The sequence below is a fragment of the Toxotes jaculatrix genome, chromosome 21, assembly GCF_017976425.1.
Source record: "Toxotes jaculatrix isolate fToxJac2 chromosome 21, fToxJac2.pri, whole genome shotgun sequence".
Taxonomy (NCBI): Eukaryota; Metazoa; Chordata; class Actinopteri; family Toxotidae; genus Toxotes; species Toxotes jaculatrix.
In genome coordinates this window covers 13,612,105-13,639,499 of record NC_054414.1, presented here as the reverse complement: position 1 = coordinate 13,639,499, position 27,395 = coordinate 13,612,105, and the positions used below count along the sequence as shown (strand labels likewise).

The 27,395-nt window shown below is 43.3% G+C and overlaps 1 protein-coding gene across 2 annotated transcripts in view; it reads left to right on the top strand.

The window, feature by feature from the left end:
- The window catches only part of LOC121200955 (zinc finger MIZ domain-containing protein 1-like), a 105,692-nt gene that overhangs the window by 57,485 nt on the left and 20,812 nt on the right, over positions 1–27,395 (top strand). Inside the window, exons 3-5 of one of the 2 annotated variants that reach the window (XM_041066468.1) lie at positions 9,995–10,114; positions 15,788–15,901; positions 20,142–20,247. In XM_041066468.1, coding sequence (XP_040922402.1) covers positions 10,046–10,114; positions 15,788–15,901; positions 20,142–20,247 — 289 coding nt within the window. In that variant the 5' untranslated portion in view covers positions 9,995–10,045. Of the gene's footprint in view, positions 1–9,994; positions 10,115–15,787; positions 15,902–20,141; positions 20,248–25,795; positions 25,872–27,395 lie in introns of those variants that run through there. The other variant, XM_041066469.1, reaches the window with a different exon arrangement.

The following is a 27,395-nucleotide window of genomic DNA, read 5'->3' as shown; positions in this document are numbered from 1 at the left end:
GTGTGTGTGTGTACACTTCTAGAAATGCTACTGCAGGCAGCATTGTTTATATTTACCTGTCAAGCTACCTCAACTTCCCTGATGGATGATGTGGAGCTGTGTTGTTTGCCAACAGCTACAGATGGGTTAGATACGAATATTATACTCAGCATGGCATAATAGGTAGAAAAGTCCTCTCTCTTCAAAAGTAACTTGAACTGGTGCTGAAACGATTTATCGACTTATTGAAAATTCGTGTAATATTCATTAACTGTCATCTGTCAAGAAGAAATGCTACACATGCTGGTTGCAGCTTCTCAAATGTGAGGATTTGCTGCTTATTGAATGTCTTTTGATCAATTTCAGTTTCATTTTATAAACTGAATAAACTGAATCACTTCTAAAGTGAAATTAATTATTAGATCTAACAACATGTCTAAAGAAACGTCTTTAGCTTACATTTTCTGTAGTTATGGAGAGTTTGGATGCTGGAATAGGTTTAAAGCAGCATTTGACGACATAATGTTTTAAATAAGCAACCCCTCACATTACAATGATCAGTGGAAAGTATGTGCAAGATTTTTTTTTAACTTATTTTTTATTGTATGAAAGAGATTATCTGTATGTGATGTTTGTGTGTGCATGTGTGAAAGGGTGGGGTTGCTATTGCATCATTTAACAACATAAGTTGAATTACATAACGCCTACAAACAGCCTCCTCTGTCCTAGCATTAAATATTCATTTGATGCTATTTTTAGCTCCCTGTAAGATTATATAAAATGAGACATACTGTTCTACAAACATGTGATCCGCATCACTGAGACTACTTCCATGTTCTTTGCCTTTCCTTTAGTTTTTTTTTTTCCGCCTTAGTGTCTTAACAAAGAGGGCCACACACTAGGATGGGTGAAATAATACACATTGAATGAAAGGCTTCAGGTTGCCTCCACTAAGAAGGAAAGATGTGCACAAAAAATATTGAATAAATGTCTGCAGTGTTTGATTGAGGACTGTGCTAAGTCTACTCCCCTGGAGAATCTCCTCTTACTCCCGAGACATCGGCATTCTTCACAGCCACATGTGAGATGAGAAGCTTCCCGATTCATTTACACAAAGGCAATCAAAACATGGCAGCCCACAATCTCTGGCAAATGAGAGTGCAAGTGGTGCGGTGTCGGCCCGAGCAGAGGCTGAGGAGAGGAGGTGGAGGTGGATCTGTCTGTTGCATGGGATTCATTTCATGCCCCCCCCCCCCCCCCCCCCCCCCACAGCTCCATAAGGAAGATTTGTGACAGAGATTTACGGCAGCCTGTTCTGCCTAACCTCTAAATCAGCCCCCCTCCCACACAGCAGACTCCCACCCCTCCTTTACATACAGACACGCTTGGACACAGACACACACTGCTTGGTCATGGAGCGGTTTGTAGGATGGCGGTGGTGTACAGGGGAAGGGGACGGAACAGAGGCAGAACTGCCACAGTCAAAAGCCTCCTCTCTGCAGATCAAGCGTCCGCCTGTCTGGTAATGTGTTGTCATTGACCAATTAGGAAATCCAGATCAAACAGGCGCAGGGAATGGCCCCTCGCTGCCCCTCTCTAAGCACTCTGCTCTTTTTAATTGAGCACATTTGTGGAATGAGAGGCTTCTCCCTGGAGGGACCAATGGCTGCAGATACTAGCAAGCTGTTAACACAGGATCAGTCTGCTCAGTAAGGTTATCAAACACTCTGCTGATATGAAAAAAATATAGCTTCACGAGTCACGCCAGTTAGATGATCCTAATGTGTGGAGTGATGGAGGATGATTTTCAGACGACACAGGTGCCTGAAAGTTTGAACACAAAACACGAGAAAGTTAATCAAAGAGTGAAAATTCTAAATTCTTGTTATCAATCATTCATTTAAAAAGAGACGGTACAGCTTTTGCCGAACATTGGCCTCTGTGGCCACTAGTGAATATTAAATGATAATAGTAAATAATAAAACATTGTTTAGCAGTAATAGTTAAAGACGAGTAATAAAGTCAGCCAACTGATTATAATGTCCATTATGCAGCTCAAACAAGTGAAATATTAGCTAATATTAGCTACCGTAAACTACCGGTCATACCAGACTAACTCCGTATGTAGCTGCAAAACGGCTGAGTGTATTCAATTTAGCAATGGTGTATTTTATTACTTATAAATTCAACTTTTTTTTATTTGCAAGAGAAAGACTGTGTCAGAGCATAGTCTGCAGATTATAACTTATTATGAAATATTTAAAATATGAACACTGTAATCAGGTTAACAACAATACAAATGAGGTCAAAAGGATAATGTAAAATTAACTAAATTACATACTGACATGCTGACCAAAAAATAATGGATTGATGAAAACAAAAATAGATAGATTAATAGATAATAACAGTAACCATTATATATAGTATCTCTGCTCATTAAATTTTAAAATGGAGATGTTAGTGGGGCCATCATGAGGTCTGGCAGTTTGAGGGTCTTTCTTCACAGGCTCATGTTGCTGCTGTCCATCAGTGTCTGGGCAGGTTGAGCTCATGCACTATTTAAAGTCTCTCGCTCTCACTCTCTCCTCCCATTCACTCAAAGTCACAAAAGGCCAAAGGTCACTGGCACAATGCAGAGACAGAGGACCTCCATCCCCCTGGCCACACCAATAACCCCATCAAATACACACACAAGCCAACAAACACACACAACTACCCCCTTATCACCACTGCCTGCACACCGTACACACTTGCAAGGTAGTGAACACACAAACATGCACACCCTCGTGTTCTGCTCTCAGCCTTCTTTGAATTCCTTCCCATGTATCTTGCAGCTCGCCTGTCACTCCTCCCCCCAGCGCTATCAGTCTCTCTCTCCCAGACCTCATAATGGCTCCTCCTGGGTAGCGGCTGCGTCTGCGGCTCCCGCTATTTCAAAGTTTTAGCTGGCCGGATTAAGCGTGGTATGTGGAAAATGAACAGCCACTCACAGGAGGGACACATGAGCTGAATGCATAATAAACCAGGAGACTGGCATGGAAAAAAAAAGCATAGAAGGAGAAGGGGGAAAAAAGAATAACACTCACAAGTTGTCTGAAGCACTGTCGGCACCTACACAGCAACAATATCACTCACCGAAATGGAAATAAAATGCCTCTTTGACTTTTCCTCTGTGCTCACAATCAAAGGCAATTTTTAAGACAAAGTGTTTCGGGGCGCTGAGTGGTAGTGGTGACGGCTTTCTTTGTGAGATATTGAGCGCGAATTCACATCATATCGCAACAATAGCTGCAGGTTTACACTTTGGCTCACTGGTTTCATCATCATCATCACATGCCTCCAAAATTCCTGGAGGATTGCGGAGGAGAGAGGGGAGCATGGCAGCTAGCAGTGAGGCTGATGGAGCACCACAGGCAGGCACAGAAAACGTGAGGCTAGCAGGCTAGCTGTTAGCTCCACGCTGCTGTGAATGTGGTGGGGCTCGTTGGAGGCGGCACGCACTCATGTGGCTCATCTGCGCTGCCTCCAGCACCCCAGGGGAATTGACCCCCCCCCTCACTACCCCTCCTCCCCTGCTATTAGCGTAAGGGTGGAAGGAAATTAAAAGAGTAGCTGTTTGGAGGAGGTGGTAGAGGGCAAACAGGAGAAGGGGAAACCACTATGATGCTCCTCATGATTGCGTGTGGCTTGGATGAGCTCCTCTCCTTTTTCTTGCCCTAGGAGCAAGGCGAGTTGGAGGGTGGGTGGGGGCTTGGTTGCGAAGAGAGACTGGCCACAATCTGCCTTTGTCCTTTTTCTTTCTTTTTTTTTTTTTAACTTTTTTTTTTTTTTATCACAGTCGGCGATCGGCCTCTGAGACTTGGTGAAACGTTACACTTGGTTAGAGAGGAGATATTGCATAGGCCCCTCAATGATCCCCGACCCTCTGTTTTCTTCTTCTTCTTCTTCTGTTGGGGGAGCGGGGGGGGGTGTAGCAGCAGCAGTGGTGGTGGGGGGCCTCTGCAACTACCCCACCCTCTTGCCCCCACCACCATGCTCCCTTTGCTTTTCTAATCACGCTGCAGATGTGCCTGATGGCTGAACAATCTCTGTGTACTGAACGTGGGGCTCCCGTAGGAATCCAGGAGGGTTGCTTATGTGAGCTGTCATGAAAAAAAAAAAAGTGAGAGGGCAGAAAGGGGAGGAGGGAGGGAGGGAGTGAATGTGGGTCTGCGTGAGAGAGAGAGACAGAGAGAGAGGAGTGGAGGGAGTTACAGGGAGAATGGGAGATGGAGAAAGACAGAGGGGAAGAGGGAGAGATCAGTGAACAGCGACCAACACAGCAGGGCTCCTTGGATTGAGTGTGTATGTGTGTTTGTGTGTGTGTGTGTGTGTGTGTGTGTGTGTGTGTGTGTGTGTGTGTGTGTGTGTGTGTGTGTGTGTGTGTGACTGAGTGAGTGTCACAACTGCAAGCCCGCCCTCGCTCACGGCTGCCACTGGAGCTGCAGACCAAACCACATTAAATAAAAGAAATCCATTCCCAAGCCTGTTAAGGAGCCATGTGGGGAGGTGTGAGTGTGTATGTGTGTGTGTACGTACTTCAGTGGCTGTGTGTGTCCATATGTGTGTGCAGCAGAAAAATGGGGGAAGGGAGGAGGAGGTGATGGAGAAGGGCTGAGGGGAGGGGAGGTAGAGCAGGGAGGTGGGACAGGCAGGAGGCAGCTCATATTATCCTCCGTGCCAGCTCTGGATGGAGCCTGCCGGGGATTATGGCACATTCTGTAAAGCAACAATGGAAGCGGTGCCGATTCGTACACATTTCCATCCTCTCTGCTTTTCCTCCTCTGTCGAACAAACACAGCTTTGTCCTCGCTGCCTGTCTGGCCACTTACCAGGCAGAGAACCAGGCAGACACCTGGAGTCCTAGAGCTGCCCTCTCCAAACTAAACACCCCTCCCTCAGTGCAAGTAAACGGCGTCTCTACAATGCTGAGATAATTAAAGGGGAGCTTTCACGCCGGCCTCAGCCGACAGTCGGAAGAAAACAAGACATATCTTGGAATCAAAGCTCATTAAAATCCTGAGGGTAAAGAGATGCTTCCTCCCCCCCCACCCCTCTCCTCCTCCCTCCCTCCCTCCTCCTCCTCCCTCATCTTTATCGCCCCTAAGCAAGTGCTGCAAACAGCCGAGCCCTAGTCAATGATGGCGCAGATTAGTCTTTTATTGCCTAATTCACCTACAATAGATGACACGCGGGGACACCGTCACCTTGAGCAGCGCATCTTGTTGAGTCCTCACAAGGTGCAAGAGTGATGCTGATTTCTCCGCTCAGGCCACCTTGTTCCGTTTTAATAGTGTCAGCAGTACGTTCAGCTTTCGATTAGTGAGGTGTGTGTGTGTGTGTTGGTTGAGGGGGATGTTTCACACAGCTCTGTGGAGGTGTAACACCCTGCCTGTAGTGTTGTTGTAAAGCACATTAGGAGTGACTGAGGGTGTTGTTATGGTATCATGATGCCGGTGCAGCACTCAAGGGAAGGTGAGAAGATCTGTGTGTCTCTGTGTGTGTGGTCGGGATGGTGGCCAGCGCGGCTTGCTGTCTTTCAAATCCTGCCGCCACCCTCCAACTCCCCGCCTGTGTGCGTCCATGGATGCTTCGACCGAGTCCCGCTTGAGGCAGGAAATGTCTTTATTCAGTGCTACATGTGTCTCCTGTAATGCTTAGGTTTGATTTATTCAAAGTCCCCCTCTGCTCAGAAATGTGTTTAGCTTACTGTTGCTTCACTTGGATATTTGACTTTCACTGAGTTTGACACTTGAAGGCTGTTTCAACATTTATCTGCCTAAGGGGGAAAGTTTCTCTGTGCTCACCTGAAATCTGATTTTAACACAAGCATAATATCCGTGATTTTCTTGTGATTCCATTGTTGCAATGTTCAGTTTATACAGTGTGTCATATGAAAACTTAAAATCTCCGGTTCAAATCAAACTTAAAATTTCCAGTTCAAATCTTCAGTAAAGAAGACAACACCTTAAAACTTTTCAAATTAAAAATATTTGAGTTTTCACAGAGTAGGTATCTTTTTTTATTTAAAGAAGGGATTGAACTTTTTGCAGAGTGAGAATATTTTTATGTTGTATGTCTTAAAACATGTCGGGAAGCGATCTTTAAACTTAGCCAATAATTCATAGGTTTTGGCAGCATCATCATTTCTTGCCCCGCTGGACTTTGTTGTAACGTTGTCATTGTGTTGCCAGATCTTAGCAGTTACCTTGGTGAGCACAATGTTATCATAACCTATGGCCAACACTACAAAAATAAGAGCCAAGTTGTAATAAACTGAAAATATCTTTAAACGACACTGTGCTTGGCCCCAGAGTAGCCTGACTGTTTTGGTTCACGAGCCATTTATATGAATAAATTAAATCTGTTTACCACTTCCCTGCGCCTTGACAGCTCAGCTGAGAGACTGTGTAAAGCAGCGAGGGTTCATGATCCATTTGTTCTGCTGTGATGGTGGGATAAAGCTAATCATTGTCTACTCTTCTCCCCCTCAGACTGTTTTTATCCTGCAGAGCAGAGGCACACAACTCGTCTATGTTACATTAACAGGCTAGACGCTCTCTTTGAAGATGCAGGGCTGGGTTTAGGGTGTCTGAAATAATGTTTATATTCCAAACTGTGCAATTGTGACAGTTCAAAAAGCAATCCCTTTTATTTACTGGAGATAATGCGCTGCTTTAGTGTCTTCATTCAATGTTATTTAGCATCGCCATCTTCCAGTCCATGCCATGGCACTATTTTGTCATCAAAATTAAATCTGTAGCCCTTTTCAAGGTACACTTATGTAACATGATCACGTAATGAGACAAACATGGACCCTGCCTGACGGGAGACGGTCCTGTCCTCTGCGGGGTGCCGTGTGGAAACAAAGCTTTTAAAGTGGTGGTACAGCGGGGAAGAAAAACATTGTTTTACCCTAGAGGTGGGCTGATAGCACTGTGAAAAGCCCATTTGAAGAGGTAGGCCTCATCTGTCACTGGGCAATGGAGGAGGCAGCCATGCAGAAGCCCCCTGATTATAAAGAGATAATTTCATCCAATCCTCCGGTGGTGCTCCATCGCCTTGCCGCCATACTCCACTGCCTTTCATATTTGTTCCCAGCCTGCATCTCCTCACCCGTTTCGTTTTATTACAGCTCCCACTCAATACATATATTTTAGCTCCCCCTTGAATAGGGAAGGAAAGCGGGTCTCCCTCCTCCCCTCCCTCCTCCACCCCCCAATGTGTCTTTTGTTGTGCAGGAATCCACAGCCCTCAACTTGTTGTGTAACGCCTGCCGTGCAATTTGCAGTAAATTAAGCTCAAGTAACGCATGTTTCTGCACCGATTTACGCTCACACACTCAAAAGCGTGCAGCAGGATTTCTGGGGTAACTAGCTGAATCAAGGCAAATAAGCTGACATAAGGTAATGGCGCAGAGAAAATAATAAATGATAACATCTGTAAGATAAAAAAGAGCAAGTAAATAGGGGCAGGCTCATAATTGCATCTGTTGTCATATCTCCACAGCATCGCGGGTTTAATCTTTAATTTGGCTCTTGTTAGTCATTATAGATATAACAAAGGACTAGTGTTTAATTAGAACAAGTGAATATCTGAAAATTAAATTACTCCCCAACTATGTCATCTCATACTTTTTAAAAATTATCTTGGGAAGAAAAAGTAAGTATGTAGACAGTGTGCGGGGGTCAGAAGTATTGTTACGATGTGTGTTTAACAGAAAAAAGCAGGGGAGGTGAACGGCAGCCCAGCCTCTCTTTTTTTCCCCTTATTTTAACTCGCTGTTGGAGGTAAGAGAAATGACATCGAGAGAGAAAAGAGGGAGAGAGAGCGAATGGAAGGGCAGGAGGGAAGAGAGACGGAGAGAGCAGGTCGACTCGCTCATCAATAACCACAAGGTCAGACAGGCAGTGCCGGGCTGAGTGGGCCCTGTTAGGAAGCAGCAGCTGAGGATTTGTAGAGCTTGTAAAGGCTTAAAGCAACACCGCTCCGCCTTCTTTGTGCCACTAGCCAGGCCTTTGAAGGGCCAGGGAGACACCTGCTGGTGGCTGAGGGGCACAATGGTACAGGGCCGCCCTCGCCAAGGATCAGCTCAGTATCAGCTGGCACAGAGAAGGGACTGGGGTGAGTGTTATAACAGCAGACTCCAGAGGCATGTATAAAAAGTCAGTGCATGGACATATATTATTGCTTAGGGTGAGGCTTTTGCTATTGTGTGACACTCAGGATGTCTACACTGAAAATACTGAGAAACCACAGTTTTTGTTTCTGTGCTTGCGCTGGTGGTGTGATATATTTTACAATAATTTATTAAATTTTTTTTTTTCACTTTATCTTTTCTCTTGAAAACAGTTTATTTCTTATTTGTGAAGGAATGTGTTTAATCAGGTTGATTGATCTTCAACCTACCAGTTCATAAAATTTAAAAATAATTAGCTCCCCCAGATTCTTCCAAGTCACAAAGGTGATCAGCTCACAAGGTCAGACCCCCTCTTAAGTTTCAGAAGTTTGCCTGTGTGAGGTTTTAAAAAACATCAACAAACAAGTGCTTTTCATCGGCAGAGAGAGTCAGAGTGGAAAAACTCCTCTGATGTCTCTTTTTTTATGAGCTTTCTAATTTATGGAGAGGAATGCACTACTGTGCCCTTCTCTCCTCTCAAGTACAGGCATGAGCAGCTCCAATAGGTAGCATAAAAGCTCTTTAGCTGTCTAGTGGAGTAGATTACTGGCCCTGCCGTTAAATCCAGCTAGAGACCCCTAAGTGAGTATTATCAGTGTGGTGCAGCATGCTGCCTGCTCTCTCTCTCTTTTCCTCTCCCTCCCTCCCTCATCTCACCGGTACTTTGTGCAGAGAAATTTCTCACTGCGTGATGGTAATGGAGAAAGATGGCGTGGGGGTGGGAGGGGTCTGACTGATGGGGGCGAGTGTTTGAGAGAGAGATGATGCACCGCAGGAGGAGATGCCCCTGCAGTAGCAAGAAGGAAAGATAGAGACAGGTTGAGATAGAGGGGGAGTGAGGTGGGGAGAAGATGGGTGAAGATGGAGGGGTACGTTTCAAAGCACCACACATATGTGTGCTTATTAATTCACTTACCCCTACGCTTGAAGCTGCAAGTCACTATGAGTTATAGCAGACACCCAGAGTTTGATATTTATTTGACGTTGAATGCAACATTAAATCAGACCCCCATGGGCAAAATTGATAACCTTTAATGTAGCTTGTAATACTTTTTAACTTGTGATAATGTTATGTAGCATGTCAGACCACGGCCCCATTGTTTGCCTTCCATGAAGAATTATTCCTCTGGAAAAAAAAAAAGAGAGAGAGAGAGAGAAAGAGGTTTTCCATAAGCTGCTGCTCCAAAATCAATAGTGTGCTGTAAGGGGTTTTGTTAGAGGAACTCTTATGTTGCTGTAGAGCAGTGGGAGGAGGGGGGAAGAAATGAAATGTAGAGCATGTCTGGGCCCAGGGTACAGATAATTGTTAACCAAAGATTATATAATGGCTAAGTAATGTAAACACAGAACCACATGCCAAGTTAATGTTCTCACAGGCCAGGATGGAGTTTTCTTAGGTAATGCTGGCAGACTGTGAGGCTCTGCGCAATGTGTGTGTGTGTGTGTGTCCCTTCATCGCTGTTCATTTTCACCCTGAGGTGCTTTAAACATGGTCAGACATCTTCCCTAAGTTGTCCAGTGTGTCCTCTCCGAAGGTGTGTGGCAGCGTTCAGGGCAACCGCCAGGGCTTGTTAAGGGTGTCAAAGGAGCTGAGAGAAATGTCATCCTTTGGGCTCTCTGAGGTGCTTGTCACCTGCCAAATCAATATCTCCCTGCTCAGCTCACATCACCACACACACACACAGACGCACACATACACGAACAGACACGCTAAACTGCAATATCCTGGTGGTGATGGGATTGGCAGCTTCCCTGGGAAGAGGCGAGCTTTAACACATGTCTCTGTTTCTGTTACAGAACGCTCCAGTTTAATGGCTGGCAGGTAGAGGCCAAAGAGGGACAATCAACATGAACTCTATTCCTTCGATGGACAGACACATACAGCAGACCAATGACCGTCTGCAGTGTATCAAACAGGTGAGACAGAGCGCTTTGGTTTCACCATTTGTCAATCAGTTGTCTGATTTACTGGGTGAGGGCTTGCCACTGTTACATATGTACAGAAATAGGAAGTAAAAAAGTGTTCCTCGCTCCATTAATATATTTCAAATGTTCCTCCATTACATTAATTCTGATGTATGCAGAGTTACTTTGCACATTCAGATTTTATATTCAAAATGATGTGGATAAACTGGATTTCACATAAACAGTAGTGATGTATTGTCATCGTTCAGTTGGTCTGAGAACTGGAAAATCCCCAAGACTGGACGTACAGTACAAAATTTCCCTTCAGAGCAACAATATGATGCATTCATGTAGTTTAATCTGCCGAAAAGTACAGTGCATTAGTCAGACTCACCCGGAGCAGCTACAGCACAATGTACCAATCTATTAATAAAAATACTTTTACTTTGCTACGTAATTGAAGCTGAGCGGTGTAAAAAAACGCTTTAGTATTACTGCCTTTATTTTCAGGTCAGCCGTGAGATGTTTTGTTATGTAAACATAGATTACATACAATGCTGATGTTTGTCGTCAAGGCTCTGACCTCGTCACTCCCCGCAAGGAAACTCTGCACAGCAGGGAGTGTGGAGTGACAATAATAACCTGCCCCCAGGGAGAACATATACACAGATCTTACAGGTGGATGCTGGGGTGGAGATGGAGCCTTTGAAATACTATAGAAACAACAGCAGCAGCAGGAGCACCAGCGGTGGCAGCATAATGATCTTCAGTGGGTTACTGTCTCACCTAAAAAAAAAAAAAAAAAGAAAGAAACAAACACAAAAACCTGACCATCCTTCAAGATAAAACAGGTTTTAGTAGTTGAAACAACATTTCAGGGATACATAGTTTTCACCAGTGCAATTTGTTCATTTGTTTGCTGTTGAAAGAAGGAACAGGGAAAATAACAATCTGTACTTCCTTTTCCAAGTTTGTGCTTGTACACACATGTGCACACGCTCGCTATCGTGGCCAGAATGCATCTAAGTCTTCCTGTTTGACTAATCTGTTTGGTCCCATTATCAGGCCTGTGGTGTGACTCAGGTTTCTGACTGGGGTCAAAGAGTGGAGGCTCCCCTCCCTCCCCCTTCATCACCCTTCTTTCTCCCTCCACCACTGCTGACTCCCAGTGAGTCCTTTTGTTCCCCTTTCACCACCATTTACTGCGGGACGAATCTCTGGCAGAATTAAACAGACATACTTGCGTAACCCCGGGCTACAGGGCTCTCCCTTTGATCTCTTCTCTTAACTGACGGCCGTTTTGTTTCTGGGCTCCGTGCTGAGGTCCACCTCCTGAAAAGTACATCAGAAGGCCTTTGGGAAAGTGTATGGGGCTCGCACTTATACGCAAGTGTGGACGTGGCAAATTGTTTTACCCTCGGCAGGGAGTTCCCAGCTATTACTGAGAAAGAGACAAGGTGAGGCCAAAAGAGAGACAGGGTGAGTGTTTAGGGAGCAAACAGAGGGAAGCCTCTATGTGCAGAGACAGACTTTGATGTTCTTAAGTAATAAGGTAGAGAGAGGTAAACACTCCCTGTCTTCATTCTGGTTACCTCCTTCACAGCAGGATATTAAATATTCAATATCCACTCCTTCTTTACTTATATGGGAGGTGAAATTGGATTCTATGAATGCACTGTATTGCTGATAGCTGATGGGTTATATTAATGGAAGTTCTCAGAACAGGAAAAGAAATACAAAAGTTTAAATAATTGAAATTTCATGGGGTTAACTGCATTAACCCTGCGAGGCAAAAATTTAAACAAACATGTTCCAGTGTTAGCGGCCGGGGGAGCAGCACATGGGTAAACATGCCAATTAGAGAGATCCATGGCATACAAGGAGGCCTCCAGTCCATCTAATAAATGGTTAAGCGCCGGGTCATTTCAAACCTACCAGTAAGAGCCAGCACCCTGCTAATAGAGGCAGCTTTGTGCCGCAGACAATCAGGGTTTGGAAGACCCGCATAATAAATACCATTTATGTCCTGCCAATTAGACTAGCAGTGAGCCCATTCAGCCGGCCGTCTATTCTCCTCCCCGCACACAAAGATGATCATCAGGGGAGATCAGAACAATTAACTCACTATCTTCTCCCCCTGCTCCCCATTGTCCAATATCTAAGCCATTAAAATAATTAAGAAAATATTGTAAACCAATCCAGCTGTTTGCTTTAATTGAAAGTGTGCACATGCTGAAATTTGGCATCTCAAAGGCAGTATGGACATGAAGCAGGAATATAAATGAAGGCTCCTCCATTGTGTTGTCGTTTTCTGGGAGATGTGACATGTCTGTCTGAATACTCCCAGCCAGTGCAGCGGACAGGGGAACAAATTGATTTTGTTGCTCAAATGATAAATTACTGCTGAGCGCGATGATAAAGTGGAGGAAATTGGAATCCGTCTGCCTGATTGAATCACGGGTTGAAAGGTAAATCAGAAATCATTACGGTGGTAATTTTTAAATTACTATCTTGTTGTGAAATTGTAATAATGTGATTTTTGAACAATAACTTAACCAAACTCTTCATAAACTATGAAATGGTCATGGTAATTTTTTCACCCCAGTACACAAATTTGATACTTACTAAAAGTCCATCGGATGTGTTGTTTAGTTCTGAATTATGTGACACTAATGTAAAAAAAAAAAAAAAAAGCAGGTTATTCTTGAAGAGAATATTTGTTTTAATTTCAGCTTCTAAAGTTAATTCTGCTATTTTAGGGAGAAATGATTAATTGATAAATCGATTATGAACAAACAGAAATGTATTTCTCAACAACAATTTTTATAATTGATATGTATGAATATGAGCATTTGCGTTGTTAAAGCTGTTTTATATCATTGTAATTTGAGCATCTTTGGATTTTGGACTGTTAATCAAAACAAATAAATCAATGATCTTATCTTAGGCTCCAGGAACACCACTGCAGGTGGTGCTAAATGCCCCGGGGGAACATACAGTATCTGCAACTTTTAAAAGTGGTGCAGTAAAATAAATGTTCACTTGTTTAACCTCCAAACAAACGAAGATGCTTAAAAAAGCGGTGCATAAAAACAGTTATCTGATTTCACTCCCGACACATAGTTTCTCAGTGGCAGTTTGTTTTCCTCTGGCGTCATAGAATTGCACCGTAGTGAACACTTTGGGGAAGATGGGTTCCGTGATGCTGCTGGTATCTATTTCAGAGACAGTATTTTTCCTCTCACTGTGGGGAAGCCAGTTAGCTGTCAGACTCTCCGCTCACTGATACGTACAGGGGTTTGGCGGAAACTATGAACTCTCCTTTCACTGCAGGAGCACATCCTCAGACTGTAAGTGTCAATATTTCAAGATAAACTGCAAGACACCACTCTCTGTACTGCTGCACTGGCTATGGAGCTGTTTTTGTCTGCCACTGTGTTCTTTCCAGGGTTAATTGTGTCCATTAATATGTTTTCAGTGCTCTGGGGTGTCACTGTATGTAGAACAACAGCAGCAAAACCAAAAGCTGTGATTCTGAAAGGAAAGAGAGTCTTTGCCAGATCGCGTGTGCTGTCACATTCAGTTTAGCTGCAGATGTGCAGATCAAGTTGTTTCCAGACGTGACTACAGAGGATGATTGTATCTGAAGATAGCTGTATTCTCAGGACACTGCAAGTCCTGTCCCTCTTTGTTTCCCTTGAACTGGGCCGAGCTTTAACTGGAGTGTAAATGTTGGAGGATCATTCTCACCCAGGGGACGAGGATAGGGGGGAGTGAGGGGTCTCTTGGCCACTAGTTTAGGTTTGATTGGTGGGTTTTGGCCAGAGAAGGGGGGAACATCTGTGGCGTGGCAGTGCCAAGCTCTCCCTGTGACAGCCACACTGGTGGGACCAATTGTTCTGAGTGCAAAGAACAGTAATCACTTCAAGCCCAAGTGGTTGTGTTGTCCCCTCTATATATTCTCCCTCCTTCCCCTTTTCCTCCCCCTTTCCATCCTGGGTGCGCTGATTGCATGTGTTGTCTAGTTTCCAGACTCATCTAAATTTAGCATCTGTGGATGTGTGTGTTTCTCCTGGAGACTTTATCCACCAGCAGAATTTACATTCTCACCAACCCCACCACGTCTCATCCTAGTCTCCCTCAACAAAGACACGTCGGGGCGAGTGGGGAACAGTCTCGGACAGAGCATAAAATAAACAAGACTGGTTTCATCCGGCCCTTGTCAAACGCTGGCTTTGTAAATTGAAATGAAAGCTGCCATACCAAATCCTGACCTCTGCTGCCCCCTAAAGAGCAAATATGAAAAAAGCACTGCAAGGCAGTGACTGTAAAGCTGTCACTTCCTCTTCTCCTTTATTCCCTGACAGTGAAATCAAAGCACACAGATGTGTTAAGAAGGCAGCCATTCACTTTAAACTGACAAACCTCTCTATTTACCTTTGATGCCGTGGAGTGGGAGTCCATTTGTGCCTGGTTTGTACAAGTGCACTACAGAGGCTTGTGTGCATAATCTCTCCAAAGGCAACAGATTACTGCAGAGTGGTGGTGGTGGGTCTGCTCTTGTATGTATAAAATGATTCATATTGAGGTTTGAAAGCTTTTAGGGAAGATCAATGACCAACAGTGAGTCCAATGTGGCGATCCAGAGAGGTCCATTTTTCAGTTTTCTGTGCTGCTTCACAGCAAGACAGACAACAGGGTTAGTGAGTGGGCTGCTGGCTCCAGTTGGGGAATGAATGCCATAAAGGGGTGCCTGTAGGTCAAGGAGCCTGTTGTCAGATAAAGTCACAGCACAGCTCAGGGCCGGCTGGTGAAATAAGGGCTTCCTCGGCTATTCATGCAGCCGCACAAGGAGATTTATTGCACTCAGTGGCAAGGCAGTGCTACACAAACCTGGGGAGAGTGAGGTGGAGGCATGAGTCTAATGGGGACATACCCCTTCAGCCCAGAGCATTAATACTTTAAGCATACAACATAAGTAATCTAAAAAGTCATAAACAAAATTTGGGAAATGTGGTCATAAAAGTGCTCTGAGTGCTTTTAATTATTCATCATGTTATTGTTGTGGCCCTCATGTTGGTGACAATTGATTTTCTCTATCACTGTCCATTCACTGTCCACTGTTTTCCATCTCATTGAATTCAGGGAGGCAGCAAAACTAAGCAAGTAGTCCTCCGTGTCTTTTGGCCCTACATCCTTTCAGTGTCGATTTAGAAGTCTGATATTCAGATTTGGTTTTTAAAAGCAGGTGTAAAACTTTTTATTAAAGGAAATTGAAAGACTAGAGAACATATTTAATATTTAAACTGTAGTTTATGCGGTATTGGTATTAGTACTAGTGTTTAATATGTTTTTATTTGACAGAGTTTTTTTTTAATCTACAACCCATATGTAATTAAATATTTTGAGTTGTTTGGGAGCATCTTTATAGTTTTTTTATTATGCACGTATGCATACATTCTGCTTGTATGGAGGATTGGTTTGGTTTTATGATAGAATAAAACCCAACCCAATTATCCAGCACCTTCTCATTTTCTGTTATTTTGCTAATCCACCATCAAAAAAGAAATAAATAAGAGGATAATTTAATATATATCTCAGAATATCTCTATTCCATTTCCTTGTGCCCTTTGAATGTTTCTTAACTCATATTCCTAAATTCTTTCCCCTTTGTTTTCCCTCCAGCACTTACAAAATCCAGCAAATTTCCAAACAGCAGCGACCGAGCTGCTGGACTGGTGTGGCGACCCCCGAGCCTTCCAGCGTCCCTTCGAGCAAAGCCTGATGGGATGCCTAACGGTAAGTTGCCAGTCACGACCCCCCTCTGCAGTCTCATACTCAAAGGTTCAAGGACAATGACAGGACCGCTAAAACAACTGCTGCAGTGGCTCTTTCCACAACCCCCTCAGGGATACCACGGAACTAATGTTTAGCTGCCTGATCTTCACTGAGGTCACAGGAAAATAAAAAGCATTTCAGCCTGTAGAAACTACTGAGATTTATTCAACTTTTAGTGACTTCAGTTACAGCTGGTGCAGTGGCTCATGAAATCGGCACACTGGAACAGAAAAGGGACGAGTGCAATAACGTCCTCAAACCACAAAGCAATCAGCGCTAATAAGGAAATATAGTTTCAAAGCCCTTAATTCCCCCACTTAAATGACTAGGGGCTTTTGATTAATTGAATAATTAGTATCCCATGACATTTGAAAAAAGACTGTTTTGAGATGTATACTGTAAACAAAGAAAAGATTTTGGCCAAAATGGAAACGTGTGTCAGAGTAATTTGCAAGAGGGTTTGCATATTTTGACTAGATTTAATCAGACATAGAGGGCAGAGCTGTTTGTGTAGAACGTTGCGCCAAACTGTCAAAAGAGGTAAATATTTAAATCCTTTACACTGTCAAGTTCAGTGTATATTCAAAGGAATACCCCAGCAGAAACCTCTTCTTGTGCATCAAACACTAACCCCCTGTAGGGTTGAAAGGTGGCCCTGAAAAGTTTGTAGCAGCTGTCAGCTTGCATTCAAAACAGCATCAAAATGTCCGTGCCAACTTCTCAAACCATTCTTAATTCAGTAGTCGGCTCCAAATCCTTTTCCCAGCGCCCTTTTTTTTTTTAACCAAAAATGGCTTAATACTTAGATTCTGTTTGTTTCTAGCTTGGGTAGCTGTTTACGTTTCTTATCCTTGACCAACTGGCTACTGTTTATTTAGCCATATTTTGGGGAACAGTGTTTGGAACATGCCAGGCAGACAGACAGACACGTCACTGTTCTGAAATGTTTATGGACGACAGTGGGGTTTTTTTTTTTTTTTGTTTGGGGGTTTTTAGTCTTCTTTGCCATGGGAATCCATTGTAACTGTTTTGAATCCAGGCTGACTGCAGCCTCCGCCTGCCACAAAGGAGCAAACTACAAACTGCTCTGATGAGCTACTTTTCAAACCTACAGGGGGTGAGCATTTGATAGATTTATTCATAGATTTTGAAAGGGGTATTCCTCAAATGAAAACCCCTTCAGAATTATTCTCTGCCAATGCAGACAGGAGAGGTACTAAATGGAGGAATTATTCTCCATTACCTACAAATTTTGGGCCAAGAGACAGAGCAGACAGTCAGCAGAACAATGGATGGACTGCAGATGTGTCATTCACCTGTCACCTTGGGCCATATTTAACATGCCCATTTCCATATTCCCTCCAGCAGTAGATAAGAGATACATATAGCTTCTGTTGGGTGCGATTTGTAACCCCGGTGAGCAAGCAGGGGCAAAGGAACCCGAGAGATTTGCACTTGAGCACCTCAGTGAAACCGCAGCGACACATCCCTCCATTCGAGTGATTGTTTGTGTTACTGCTTTAATGTGCAACAGCAGGTGACTTTTCCTCCATTTTGCCAATTCAATTTGTTTCCTGCCGTGAAAATCACAAGGCTTTTCCTTTTAGTTTATGGGTTGTATAGACCTTAGCGTGAACCACACTGGGGGGGAGCACAGAGAATCTAATGTGATTGTGAAATTACCCAGTCTCAGACTGTAATGGTAAACACTTCACCCTGTTGCCTGCATGTTTGTGTCTCAGTGCTGCCTCAGCGCTGGCATTTGGTGATCAGACAGGTGGCTACACTGCAAAAAAAAAACAAAACTAACTAAAACTAAAACAAAATATTCTGTCATCAAGAGAAATTTGCTATAGTACCAAACAAAACAGTCTGTTAATGGAGTAAGTAAAAATAGCTTGTGTAGATTTTTGTGTGTTTTTGGATTTGATTTTTTACAACTTACTGAAAAATGAACCCTTTACTAACAATTTACTGGTGAGCTTTAAAGCTTTGCAAAGTAGTTTCAGATGATTGGATTTGTCAGATAAATAAAATGTTGAGAGTAAAGGCACATGTTTCGCTTATGGTAGACAGTCCACCACAACTCCACTGGCTGTGTACAATTTAAGTCCTGAAATTAGAACTACTTGTTGTAACTTCTTACACTAGAATTACCATTTAGCAAAATGTCCCTCACGAGTTTAGATTCTAATTAGGCAGCCTATACTCGTATATCTTCCTCTTAATGGGAATTCCTATAAATAAAGGCCAGATATACATACTCTGTTTTGGTGTCACGTCAAGACTATACTTACACAAGATAATGATATGGTGCAGGCAGCAGTGTTCAGCTGTACTACCTCAGGGCTTGTCTTGAACTTCGGAGTGTGACAGCAGGATCGCAGCTATGAAAAGCCAGACAGGGAGAAGAATCTGCCTCTAGTGTGGCCCGTTGATGCACACAAGCCTCAGTATGTCCTGAAGGTCTAAATGATTTGAGCGGGTCTCTTTGATAATGGTGATGGTAAATCAAAGCAACCTGCGCCACATAATGGTGATTTACATCACCTCTTATGGCATGTGGATGTTTCTCTTAATGTTTCCTCCCAGTGGGCATGGATGCACTAGAGGCCACATTTTCCTCTCATCTTGCTGTCCACCGACTCATATGGAACTGATAAACTTGCTGCGGCTTTATCCTTTAAGTTCAAATGGATCTTTGGTCCTGCCAAGCTTCGCTCTTATGTAACAGAATCAGGAAAAATGTCAAGACAAAATCTTCAGCCATCTGATAAATTTAACCACTAGAATGGGTCTGTGTTCAATGTGTTTTTGTTAAATAATCTATATATGCAATTATATGTCTTTAAAAATTAGAATTTAAGACCCATTTCAGAACAAAATTATCACTTTGGCCAAGGAGATTATGTATCAGTTCCTGTTTATTTGTCTTCTTTTTTATAATTGCTCATTAGTTAGCATGTTATCTCAAAAACTAGATCACAAATTTTAATGAAATGGGATTAAAAAAACAAAACAAACAAAAACCATCTGCACTATATCTGTCATTATATGTATTTGAAGGCAAGGTAGTTTTATTAATATAGCAAATTTCAAACACAGAGAGAGTGCTTAAGATAGTAAGAAGAACATTTAAAAAATAAGCAATAAAAACCAGAATAAAATCAATTAAGACAGAATAAAATGAGATATAAAAAATAGATAAAACTTAATAAGATACATTAAATGAAAATGAAATGCAAATAGACAAAAAATAATAGTGGAGCAGAAATACAATTACAGTGCAGTTACAGTACACTAATAACTTGTAAGTTGCCCTAGTTGCAGCAAAGGAAATAAAAGCACAGTAGAGAAACCAATCAATCAAAAGCAGAAGAAAACAGCAGAGTTTTTTGATTTGAAAGTTGTTAGCGTAGGGGCACATCTAACATTATCAGGGAGCTGGTTCCATCTGTGTACAGCATCGTAGCTGAAAGCTGTTTTTTCTGACTCGAGGTTCTACCAGCTGACTAGTTCCTAAAGACCTAAGAACCCCACGGGGGTTTACAGTCTGTCTTCGAGGAGGTCAGAAATGTATTTTGTTCATTTGTATGTTTATAAGTGATTTACTCACTAGCAGCAGCACTTAAAAATCTATTTTGTAGGCAACTAGTCGTCAGAATAAATATTTAAGAACTGGGGTGACCAGTTCTCCTGGTTCTGGCTATTTGTTTGCAATGATAAATGCAGGTGTAAATTTATAAGTGTATTTTTTTTGTTCTGGAAATAAAGTAATACATTTAAATTGTGCAACCTTGGAACAGGTGAACACTTTCACATTGTCACTACTGTTATTTAGCTGTTAATTGAATTGGCATATTTGTGACCTTTTTCTTTCTAGAATAAAGAAACCAGCTGAGTTAATAAAACCTCCAAAACCTTTGCTAAAAAGACTGAAGGATTTTCTGTTAGTTGGCAATAAAATGAACTCTTCAGTTGGCCACAAATCCTAAAAGCACCATTTCCTGCAAGTATGTCCTTATTGTACAATGCATTAATCAGCCTCGTCTTTATTATTGACTTATACTGTATGTCGTCTTTCTATGATGTCAGGTATGTGCTCAAATAAATAACATATCTATCTTAAAAATTCTTTATTCTAAGAGTAGAATATCTGACACTGTCCTCACTGAGTGCCGCACGCTGTCGTTATGTTCAGGTGGTCAGCCGCGTAGCAGCGCAGCAGGGCTTCGACTTGGACCTGGGCTATCGGCTCCTGGCCGTGTGCGCTGCCAACAGGGACAAGTTCACTCCAAAATCAGCAGGTAAGACCAGAGTTTTCTCAACCACCGTCTCAGGCCATCTGGCCATGCTGGCCTGTCCGGGCTCAAAGTTCCTGTCTGCATTTTTGGCAGCTTTTCACGAAACCCACCCATGGCTACTTGACCGTAGAAGATCCTGATACTGCATAGAAGTACACCTAACTGTTTTGGACAGCATTTCAAGTATGCCAAATGGTCACTGGCATGTTTGAATTCCTCATTTTTAAATTGATTTTTTATTAGTTCTTTGCAAAGATTAAAAAAGACAAATGACGGTCTGCCATTATTTGATTGCTGTCTGAATGATAAACAGTCCAATCATCTCTCTTCTTTCATGGGTTTCAACAAAAATAGCAGTGCAAAATACCTTTTTCTCTTTCAGCCTCACTGAAAACAAAGCCTTACCTTCTGATATCTGCTTAAACTTTCTTTTCCTCATGTCACGTCTCACCTCTAAACTTGGTTACAAAATGGAAAACTACATCTATATTTTTTCTCCAAAGTTTTAGACAAAGTGCACACAGCAGAATATTCCATTTGTCACACATGACAAAAAAAAAAACAAACTAAACACTGTATCAGTGATGATGAGTTCCTGTTTTCATACATTTCCCTCATCTTGGTGCAGTGATAGATTATTGGGACAGATGTAGGCTGCTAAATGTTGTTATCAAGCTGGCGAAAAAGCATGCTGAAGCACGATGGGAATGAAGATGTATAGGCTGTCAGCAGCTCGGAAGATAACAGGAATATTTTGTGCTCTTCTACAGTTTTTGATTTGTGGTTTCCACCTGTCTTGGGTTACGAGGAAAACGGGGTTGCACAGTTGCTTCTGTACGCTCGGCCTCTCAGCTGAGCCGTCTTAAGTCACCTAGGACATGAAAGTCAGAGCCACATATTGTTTGAATTTTCACGAGTGTTTGGCTTTTATGATTTATGGAGTTCATGTTTTTTATATGTGGTTATATGAGGCTTCAAATCATGCAATGTCACTCTTGTGTCAGCTGCAGGAGGGGAATCATTCTCTGCCTGCAATTAACTTACACCGCCAAATGTTCTAATTCTACTTAATCCTAAATCAAATCTCAGGCCCTACTTTATGGGCTTAGATAAGATTGCCAATTGATTCTCTGTCTGAATAATTTCCTGCAACAGTAGTCATTTGGAAAGCTGCAAGTACTCGAGTCTAGGCAGCATCCCAAAGTGCATTTCATGGACAATTATGTACCTGTATATGCATAAATATTTTGAGAAGAGAGGCCTGTAAAGAGAGTAATAAAGTCAATGGAAACCACTGCAGAGACATTCTCCTCCTAAGCTCCCAGAAGCTCTTTAGAGTGGAGGCCCCAGTTGAGGAGATTGTTAAGGCGGTGAGAAAGCCCTCTCTGGCAGCCAAGGGAGATGGCTCTTAAACGACACTCCCACAGGGCCCCAGGGGCAGGACCCGCTCCACGACATCCAGCGGGGCCGTTGCCGAGCGACAGGGTAGGGAGTGGGTCACATGATGGGGCCAGTATGGCGGCAGCAGGTCAGCCATCCAACGCCAGAGACAGACGAGTCAGTGTCTACCGTTCACTGAGGAGACTTTTGAAAGCCTGACAGAGCCAAAAACAGAACTGAGAAGCCAGATTAGGTCTGTGCAGAGAGGACATCGTATGAGCTGAATTCCATGTTTAATTGAATACAGCGTCCTCTGCATAATGTTATTTTAATGGTAACTCGTTTAGCCAAATCTCGGTTTTCCTGAATGTGATTCAAGCTGATGTTTCTGCTCCGAGCTGAAAGTCCTTTTCAGACTCTCAGCTTTGTTATAAATACAGTCTGATAGTCACAGGCTTTTTATTATTCTGGATAAAGACAGAAAGAAACTGTTCCTTATATTTGTTCCTTATCTCTGCTAACAGAGGTTCTTGTGCAGGCCAAACCCTGGGAGTTTTCAAAGCAAAAAAAAAAAAAAGTGTCCAGGGAACATTTGGAACCAAATCTTACTCTCATAACCACTGACCCTCTCAGTCACGTCATGCATCTTGTAATCTGCTCTGAAAGTCTTGGTTTAAAGTAAGGAAAACACGGGGGATCTCTGGTGGTTGTGAGCAGGGCTGCCTGCCACAGAGGACATCAGGTCAATGGGTGAATGCTAATAAGTAAATCAGATTTAGTGTCCCATTTTAACCAGGCCTAACTTGTCTTGGCTCTGACACACAGCGTGGTGGAGCTATTACGTTTCTGTTATGTCATCTAAATTCCTCTCCTGAACATGGGAGAAAATTGAGGGGGAAATTGTGCTGAGGGGAGGGCAGAGCTGATTTCAGCAGAAGGAAATCAATGTTCACAGTCAACTTACAGCCGAAACAGGTTGTAGCTTTGACAAATTGATTCATCATGAAATGCTTCCAACAGTTTAAGGCATTAGTTTGTTAATTTTGTGAGAAAAAAACTTATGAGGGCAAAACCCAAAGAAATAGACCTTGATCCTAATGATACCAGAAATAGGTATCCTCTCACCCATTACAGGAACATGTCATTATTATGTCCTATTGATTTTATCAGTAGAATTTCAGCAAAGCAAGCAGTTTAGAGGTTTTAATGATATTTGTTGTATATTAAATGCCCCTCCAGCAGATTGGACATGGAAAACTACACACAGTGTGATTTAGTGAATTGTGCCACTGATCTCTTTAATCAATGTACTCAGGGGGATTGGCCAGTTGTAGTCCTTTTGCCTTTTTGCAAGCAGCCCACAATGCTCAGGCAGAACTGGGGGAGGGGCGTCTGTCTGCTAGTAGTGACCTCTTTGTGAATGAGATTAGCCTGCTCTATTAATCTGTGATTACTTGGACTGTCTTACTGCGGGGCAAAGCCACGCACCTAGAGCTGTGGTGACATCAAAGCAGGGAGATCACTCGCTCGGCGTGGATAAACTCATCAGGGCCTCCCCCTTCTCTCTCTCTCCATCGCAGGATACATTACAAGCCCTTTTAGGCCTATTTCATCAGTGTCACACCCCTCCTGCATGTCTGTAATGGTTCAGTCTGGTTTGAGAGCGTCGACAAAACGCTTAATCACGATTTTTCTTCCAAGAGGGTCAGAGTGGCACATTCCCAATTGTTTGCGCTCCAGCGGGCTCTTGGAATTCCTCAGCTCTAAAGAGTGAAAGGAGGCACCAACTTATAAAAGGGGGGGTGCCGGTCTAGGTTTTTCAGCTCCTCGAGTCGTTCATTCTCTCATGTAACAAATGCCTGGTAAACCAGCTATTCAGCACATAATTAGTTGGGCATCAGCTCTCGCTCTGTCAACCAGGGTTGTCTCTACACTCGTTTTACACACGCAGGACCATTTTCAAGTTTGATCCGTAGACAATGTGGGTTGCAGTTAACGGTGTCAGTGTGATGAAAATATTTAAGCCACAGAGCTTTTGTGCTTTGTTTCATTTTCTTTGGTTCTTCTGACAGTGGGAGTTTAATGATGAGATTTCAGAGGGTGGTTTCTCTAGTTTTCTAGCTAGTTCAAGCATGTAGATGCACAAGTGTGAGTAAGAGGGGATGTTGTGTACGGATGTTGTGTTTTATATATTGTCCTGAAGTAGTTGAATTCTTTACTATGCTAGAATGCAAATATGATGTACGTTTCCTCTAAATTGTCGTCTGTAGAGCTGATCATACAGCAGCTTCCAGTGAAGTGGTGCTCAAGATGTGGAGGTCAGACATGTTGCCTCTGAGCTGTGGAAAGGTCTCAGATTTGATACACAATGCAGAGACCGGATACACACACACACACACGCACACACACAGGCCTGCAGGGCTGTAATTTCTCTTCCCAGAGCTTTCCACACCAAAATGTTTTGTCTCCTCTCTTGGTGTACTTCAACATATAGTTTAGCTGTGGTTTTTCCTAAATAGAGAATAACACAGAATCTAAAAACATTGTTGGTGGCCTAAACCTCGTGTGACTGTCAGCAGTAGTTGGATTAAACTGAAGATTGTATTTAAGAAATAAACAAGTATAGTTAATCAGATTAAAATGCAGATTTAAGACAGAACTGGAAGCATACTTCATGTGGTGATGAGCCATGGTTCCTCAGGTGGTGTCTGCTATTATTTTGCTCCAACAACTGAGCGTGTGAGTGAGTTTCCTGACTCCATCTACTGTATAAACTTATAACTCTGTATTTAGTCTTGTTGAATCTAAATCTTCTCGGAGGGAGCTCTATACCCAACTCATACTCTGTAATCACAGTAGTTCTATACCTCCACCTCTTGAACTCAAAATTTCTCCCTTAACTTTCTCTAAACATTTTAAAATAATTTTAGATAAATATTTTTCAAGTTCACTGCAATACACTTGGTAAAAAAAAAAAAAAAAACGGAACTACCTAAACATGAGTTTCTAAAGCTGGATCCATCACTTTATGCTCCGGAGTTTAGCTGGTTAAAGGCTTACTATGTGGAGGTATGTGCACCTGATTCTTAGAAAGATATGAGTGTCACAGCATCTATAAATCTATACTTTTTTTTTTCCTCTGTTTTACACCAGATGATGTGTGAAGTCTACCAGCCAGCCATGATTGATGTGTTAACTTGCAGTAGGGGTGCAGGGCTGTAAGTCACCCACTGTGCACTCAGCTGATAGTAAATACCAGGAGAGCAAATACAGACAGGAGAGACCAGAGATAAGAGCTGTTCTGCTTGTCTGTCCTTCCTCCCTTAGTTGTGGCACTTATTATGTCTGTGGCAGCAGGAGATGATTGGTGGCATCTCCAGCCGCTACATATGCTTCGACAATTTACTGCGCAAAAAATCAGATGTGTGTATATTCAAATGAATTTACATTGTACCTTATGCCTCTAATTAGATGCTTATTATTGTATTTTAGCCACAGATGAGTTGCACTAATTTAACGGCTGAATTGACTCACTGCTGGTGAGTGCAAGTATTTTTATTTGCAGATGACAATAGATGCTCCAGACTGCCTCAGGTGGTGTGTCTACCCACAGTTTACATGTTTTATAGGTGTGTAATTATTTATCCAAAAGCTTAGTCGGGCTCATGTGTGCTGATAGACAAATGTGGTCTAATTGGCCCCTCCCTCTCTGATTCCAACCCTCTGCGCATCAGGAAGCCACAATACCCAGCCTCCTCCTCCCTCCTCCCTCCTCCTCCTCCTCCTCGTCCTCCATGCCCCTTAATTACAATGACTAGTTTGATGGATTAAGTCGACTGTATGCAAAGACAAGGTTTGGGGGCTGAAATTACTGCTTAATGTACCCACCTGAACCGTTTCTATCGCCACTTTTCTACAGGACTTGCGGTGCATAACATAACAAATGTTGCTTTAAATGAATTGATTGAGGCTTCTTTTACTCGTTGCTCTGGACCCAGGCCAAGATACAGGCTGTCTAGCACATTAGGCACCACCCCCCTTTGCAAGTTTGAAATGTGAGCTGCCTGCATTTTTTTTTTCCCTCTCCTCTCCTCCCTCCCCTCCTCCCCTCCCCTCCCTCCCCTCCCTCTCTCCCTTCTGGCGAAGTGGCTGTGGCTGCTTCTGTGTGATGTGTGTATTGGGAGAGCAAGCAATGGATCACTAGACAGAAAAAGAAGATACATCAATAACAGCTGCATACATCCGAGGTGAGGAGATAAGCATTTGGTTCTCTCTCTCTCTCCCTCTCTGCCTGTCCTCTCACCCCATCTTTCTTTCTCTCTCTCTCTCTCTCTCTCTCTCTCTCTCTCTCTCTCTCTCTCTCTGTGTCTCCCCCCTCTCTCCCCCTCCTCTCTGTCTTTAACCCTTTACTGCTGCAGAAGCCGGCTCCTAATTTTGCTAAATTATCTGTGACAATACGTACCTTTCTTCTTCTCTGACCACAAACGTGTATCCTCCTCATCTCCTCATGGCTGTTGGTGCTGTGTGAAGTTTCCTTTTTTTCCCTGCTTATCCCTGTTTTCCCTCTCATTGTCTCTGGGGTATTTGTTGCTTGAGTGCAAAGAAGCCGGTGGCAAGTACAGCAGGAGCCCATTAGCAATGACTCCATCTGTGATTGGTTTTGCCTGCGAAACGGAGAGAGCAGCCATGAATAATTGATGTGTATTGTGCAGTCAGTCACTGGACATGCAGGGAGAGAGGAGAGGAAAACGGAGAGAAGCTGCTGCCCTGAGACACCGAGGGAAACAAGGGGGAAGAGGAAGGGAGGGGAGGGAGAGGAAGAATGTTAGAGAAGAGAGGAAGGTGGGAGGGACAGAGAGACACAGAGAAAGAGCTTTAAAATAGCTGCTGGCTTTAGTAGTGCAGAGATTAAGGCTGCCCTGTATCGCCTTTGTTCTGCTGTTGCAGATTCATGCTCAAAAGTGTTTCTAGACACATGAGTCCCCCCTTTTTTTTCCTGTGAAGTGAAGAGTGAGCAATAAGCAGGGACATTGCTGGAGTTAGTCTGGTTGAAATGCGGGTGGCATTTTAGGGGGTTGGGGGGGGGGGGGGGGGGGCAGGGGAGTCTGTGCCACTGTGAATAGGACAGAGCTGCGAAGCTGTGAACTGTCAAAAGGAGGAGACAACAGTTAAGCAGGGTTGTGTGCAGGGGGCGTATTCAGTGACAAGCGAGAAGGTGAATCTGCTGCTACTGCTGCTGCTGCTGCTGAGAGGGACTTCATGTTTGATAGATAGATGGTTGATTCCTGCATTGGTGGGTGCAGGCGGGCAACCTGCCACGTCTTAAGCTAACGGAATGGGGTTTGACAGTATGACGAGTGCCTCGCAGCGCCCCGCGTGATAGAGTTGCAACAGCTGACTGCTGCATTTGACCCACTTACAGCTCACACAGAAAGGGTCAAAATGGCCTTGATTATCTCTCTGAGTCGCGCTGACCTACTTGAGGCGGCGTTTTCCGCGAGACTCTTGGCAGTTTATCACACCCACTCCTCTTGGTGCCACACAGCACAACCAGCCAGGGACACTGCAGAGACGTGCACAGATTTCCCCCCTATGTAGGAATTCACTGGTTTCAGTTCAGTGATTCAGTGTTTCTCATGTTCCAGTCATGTCTTAAGCTGAATGAACCTGATGAACAGACATTTTAGACATTTGTCAGAAGTGTTTCTGCTCCTCACAGCTAAGTAAACTACTTCCGCTGTCCTTTCTCACCTAAAACCTCCACCAGCACC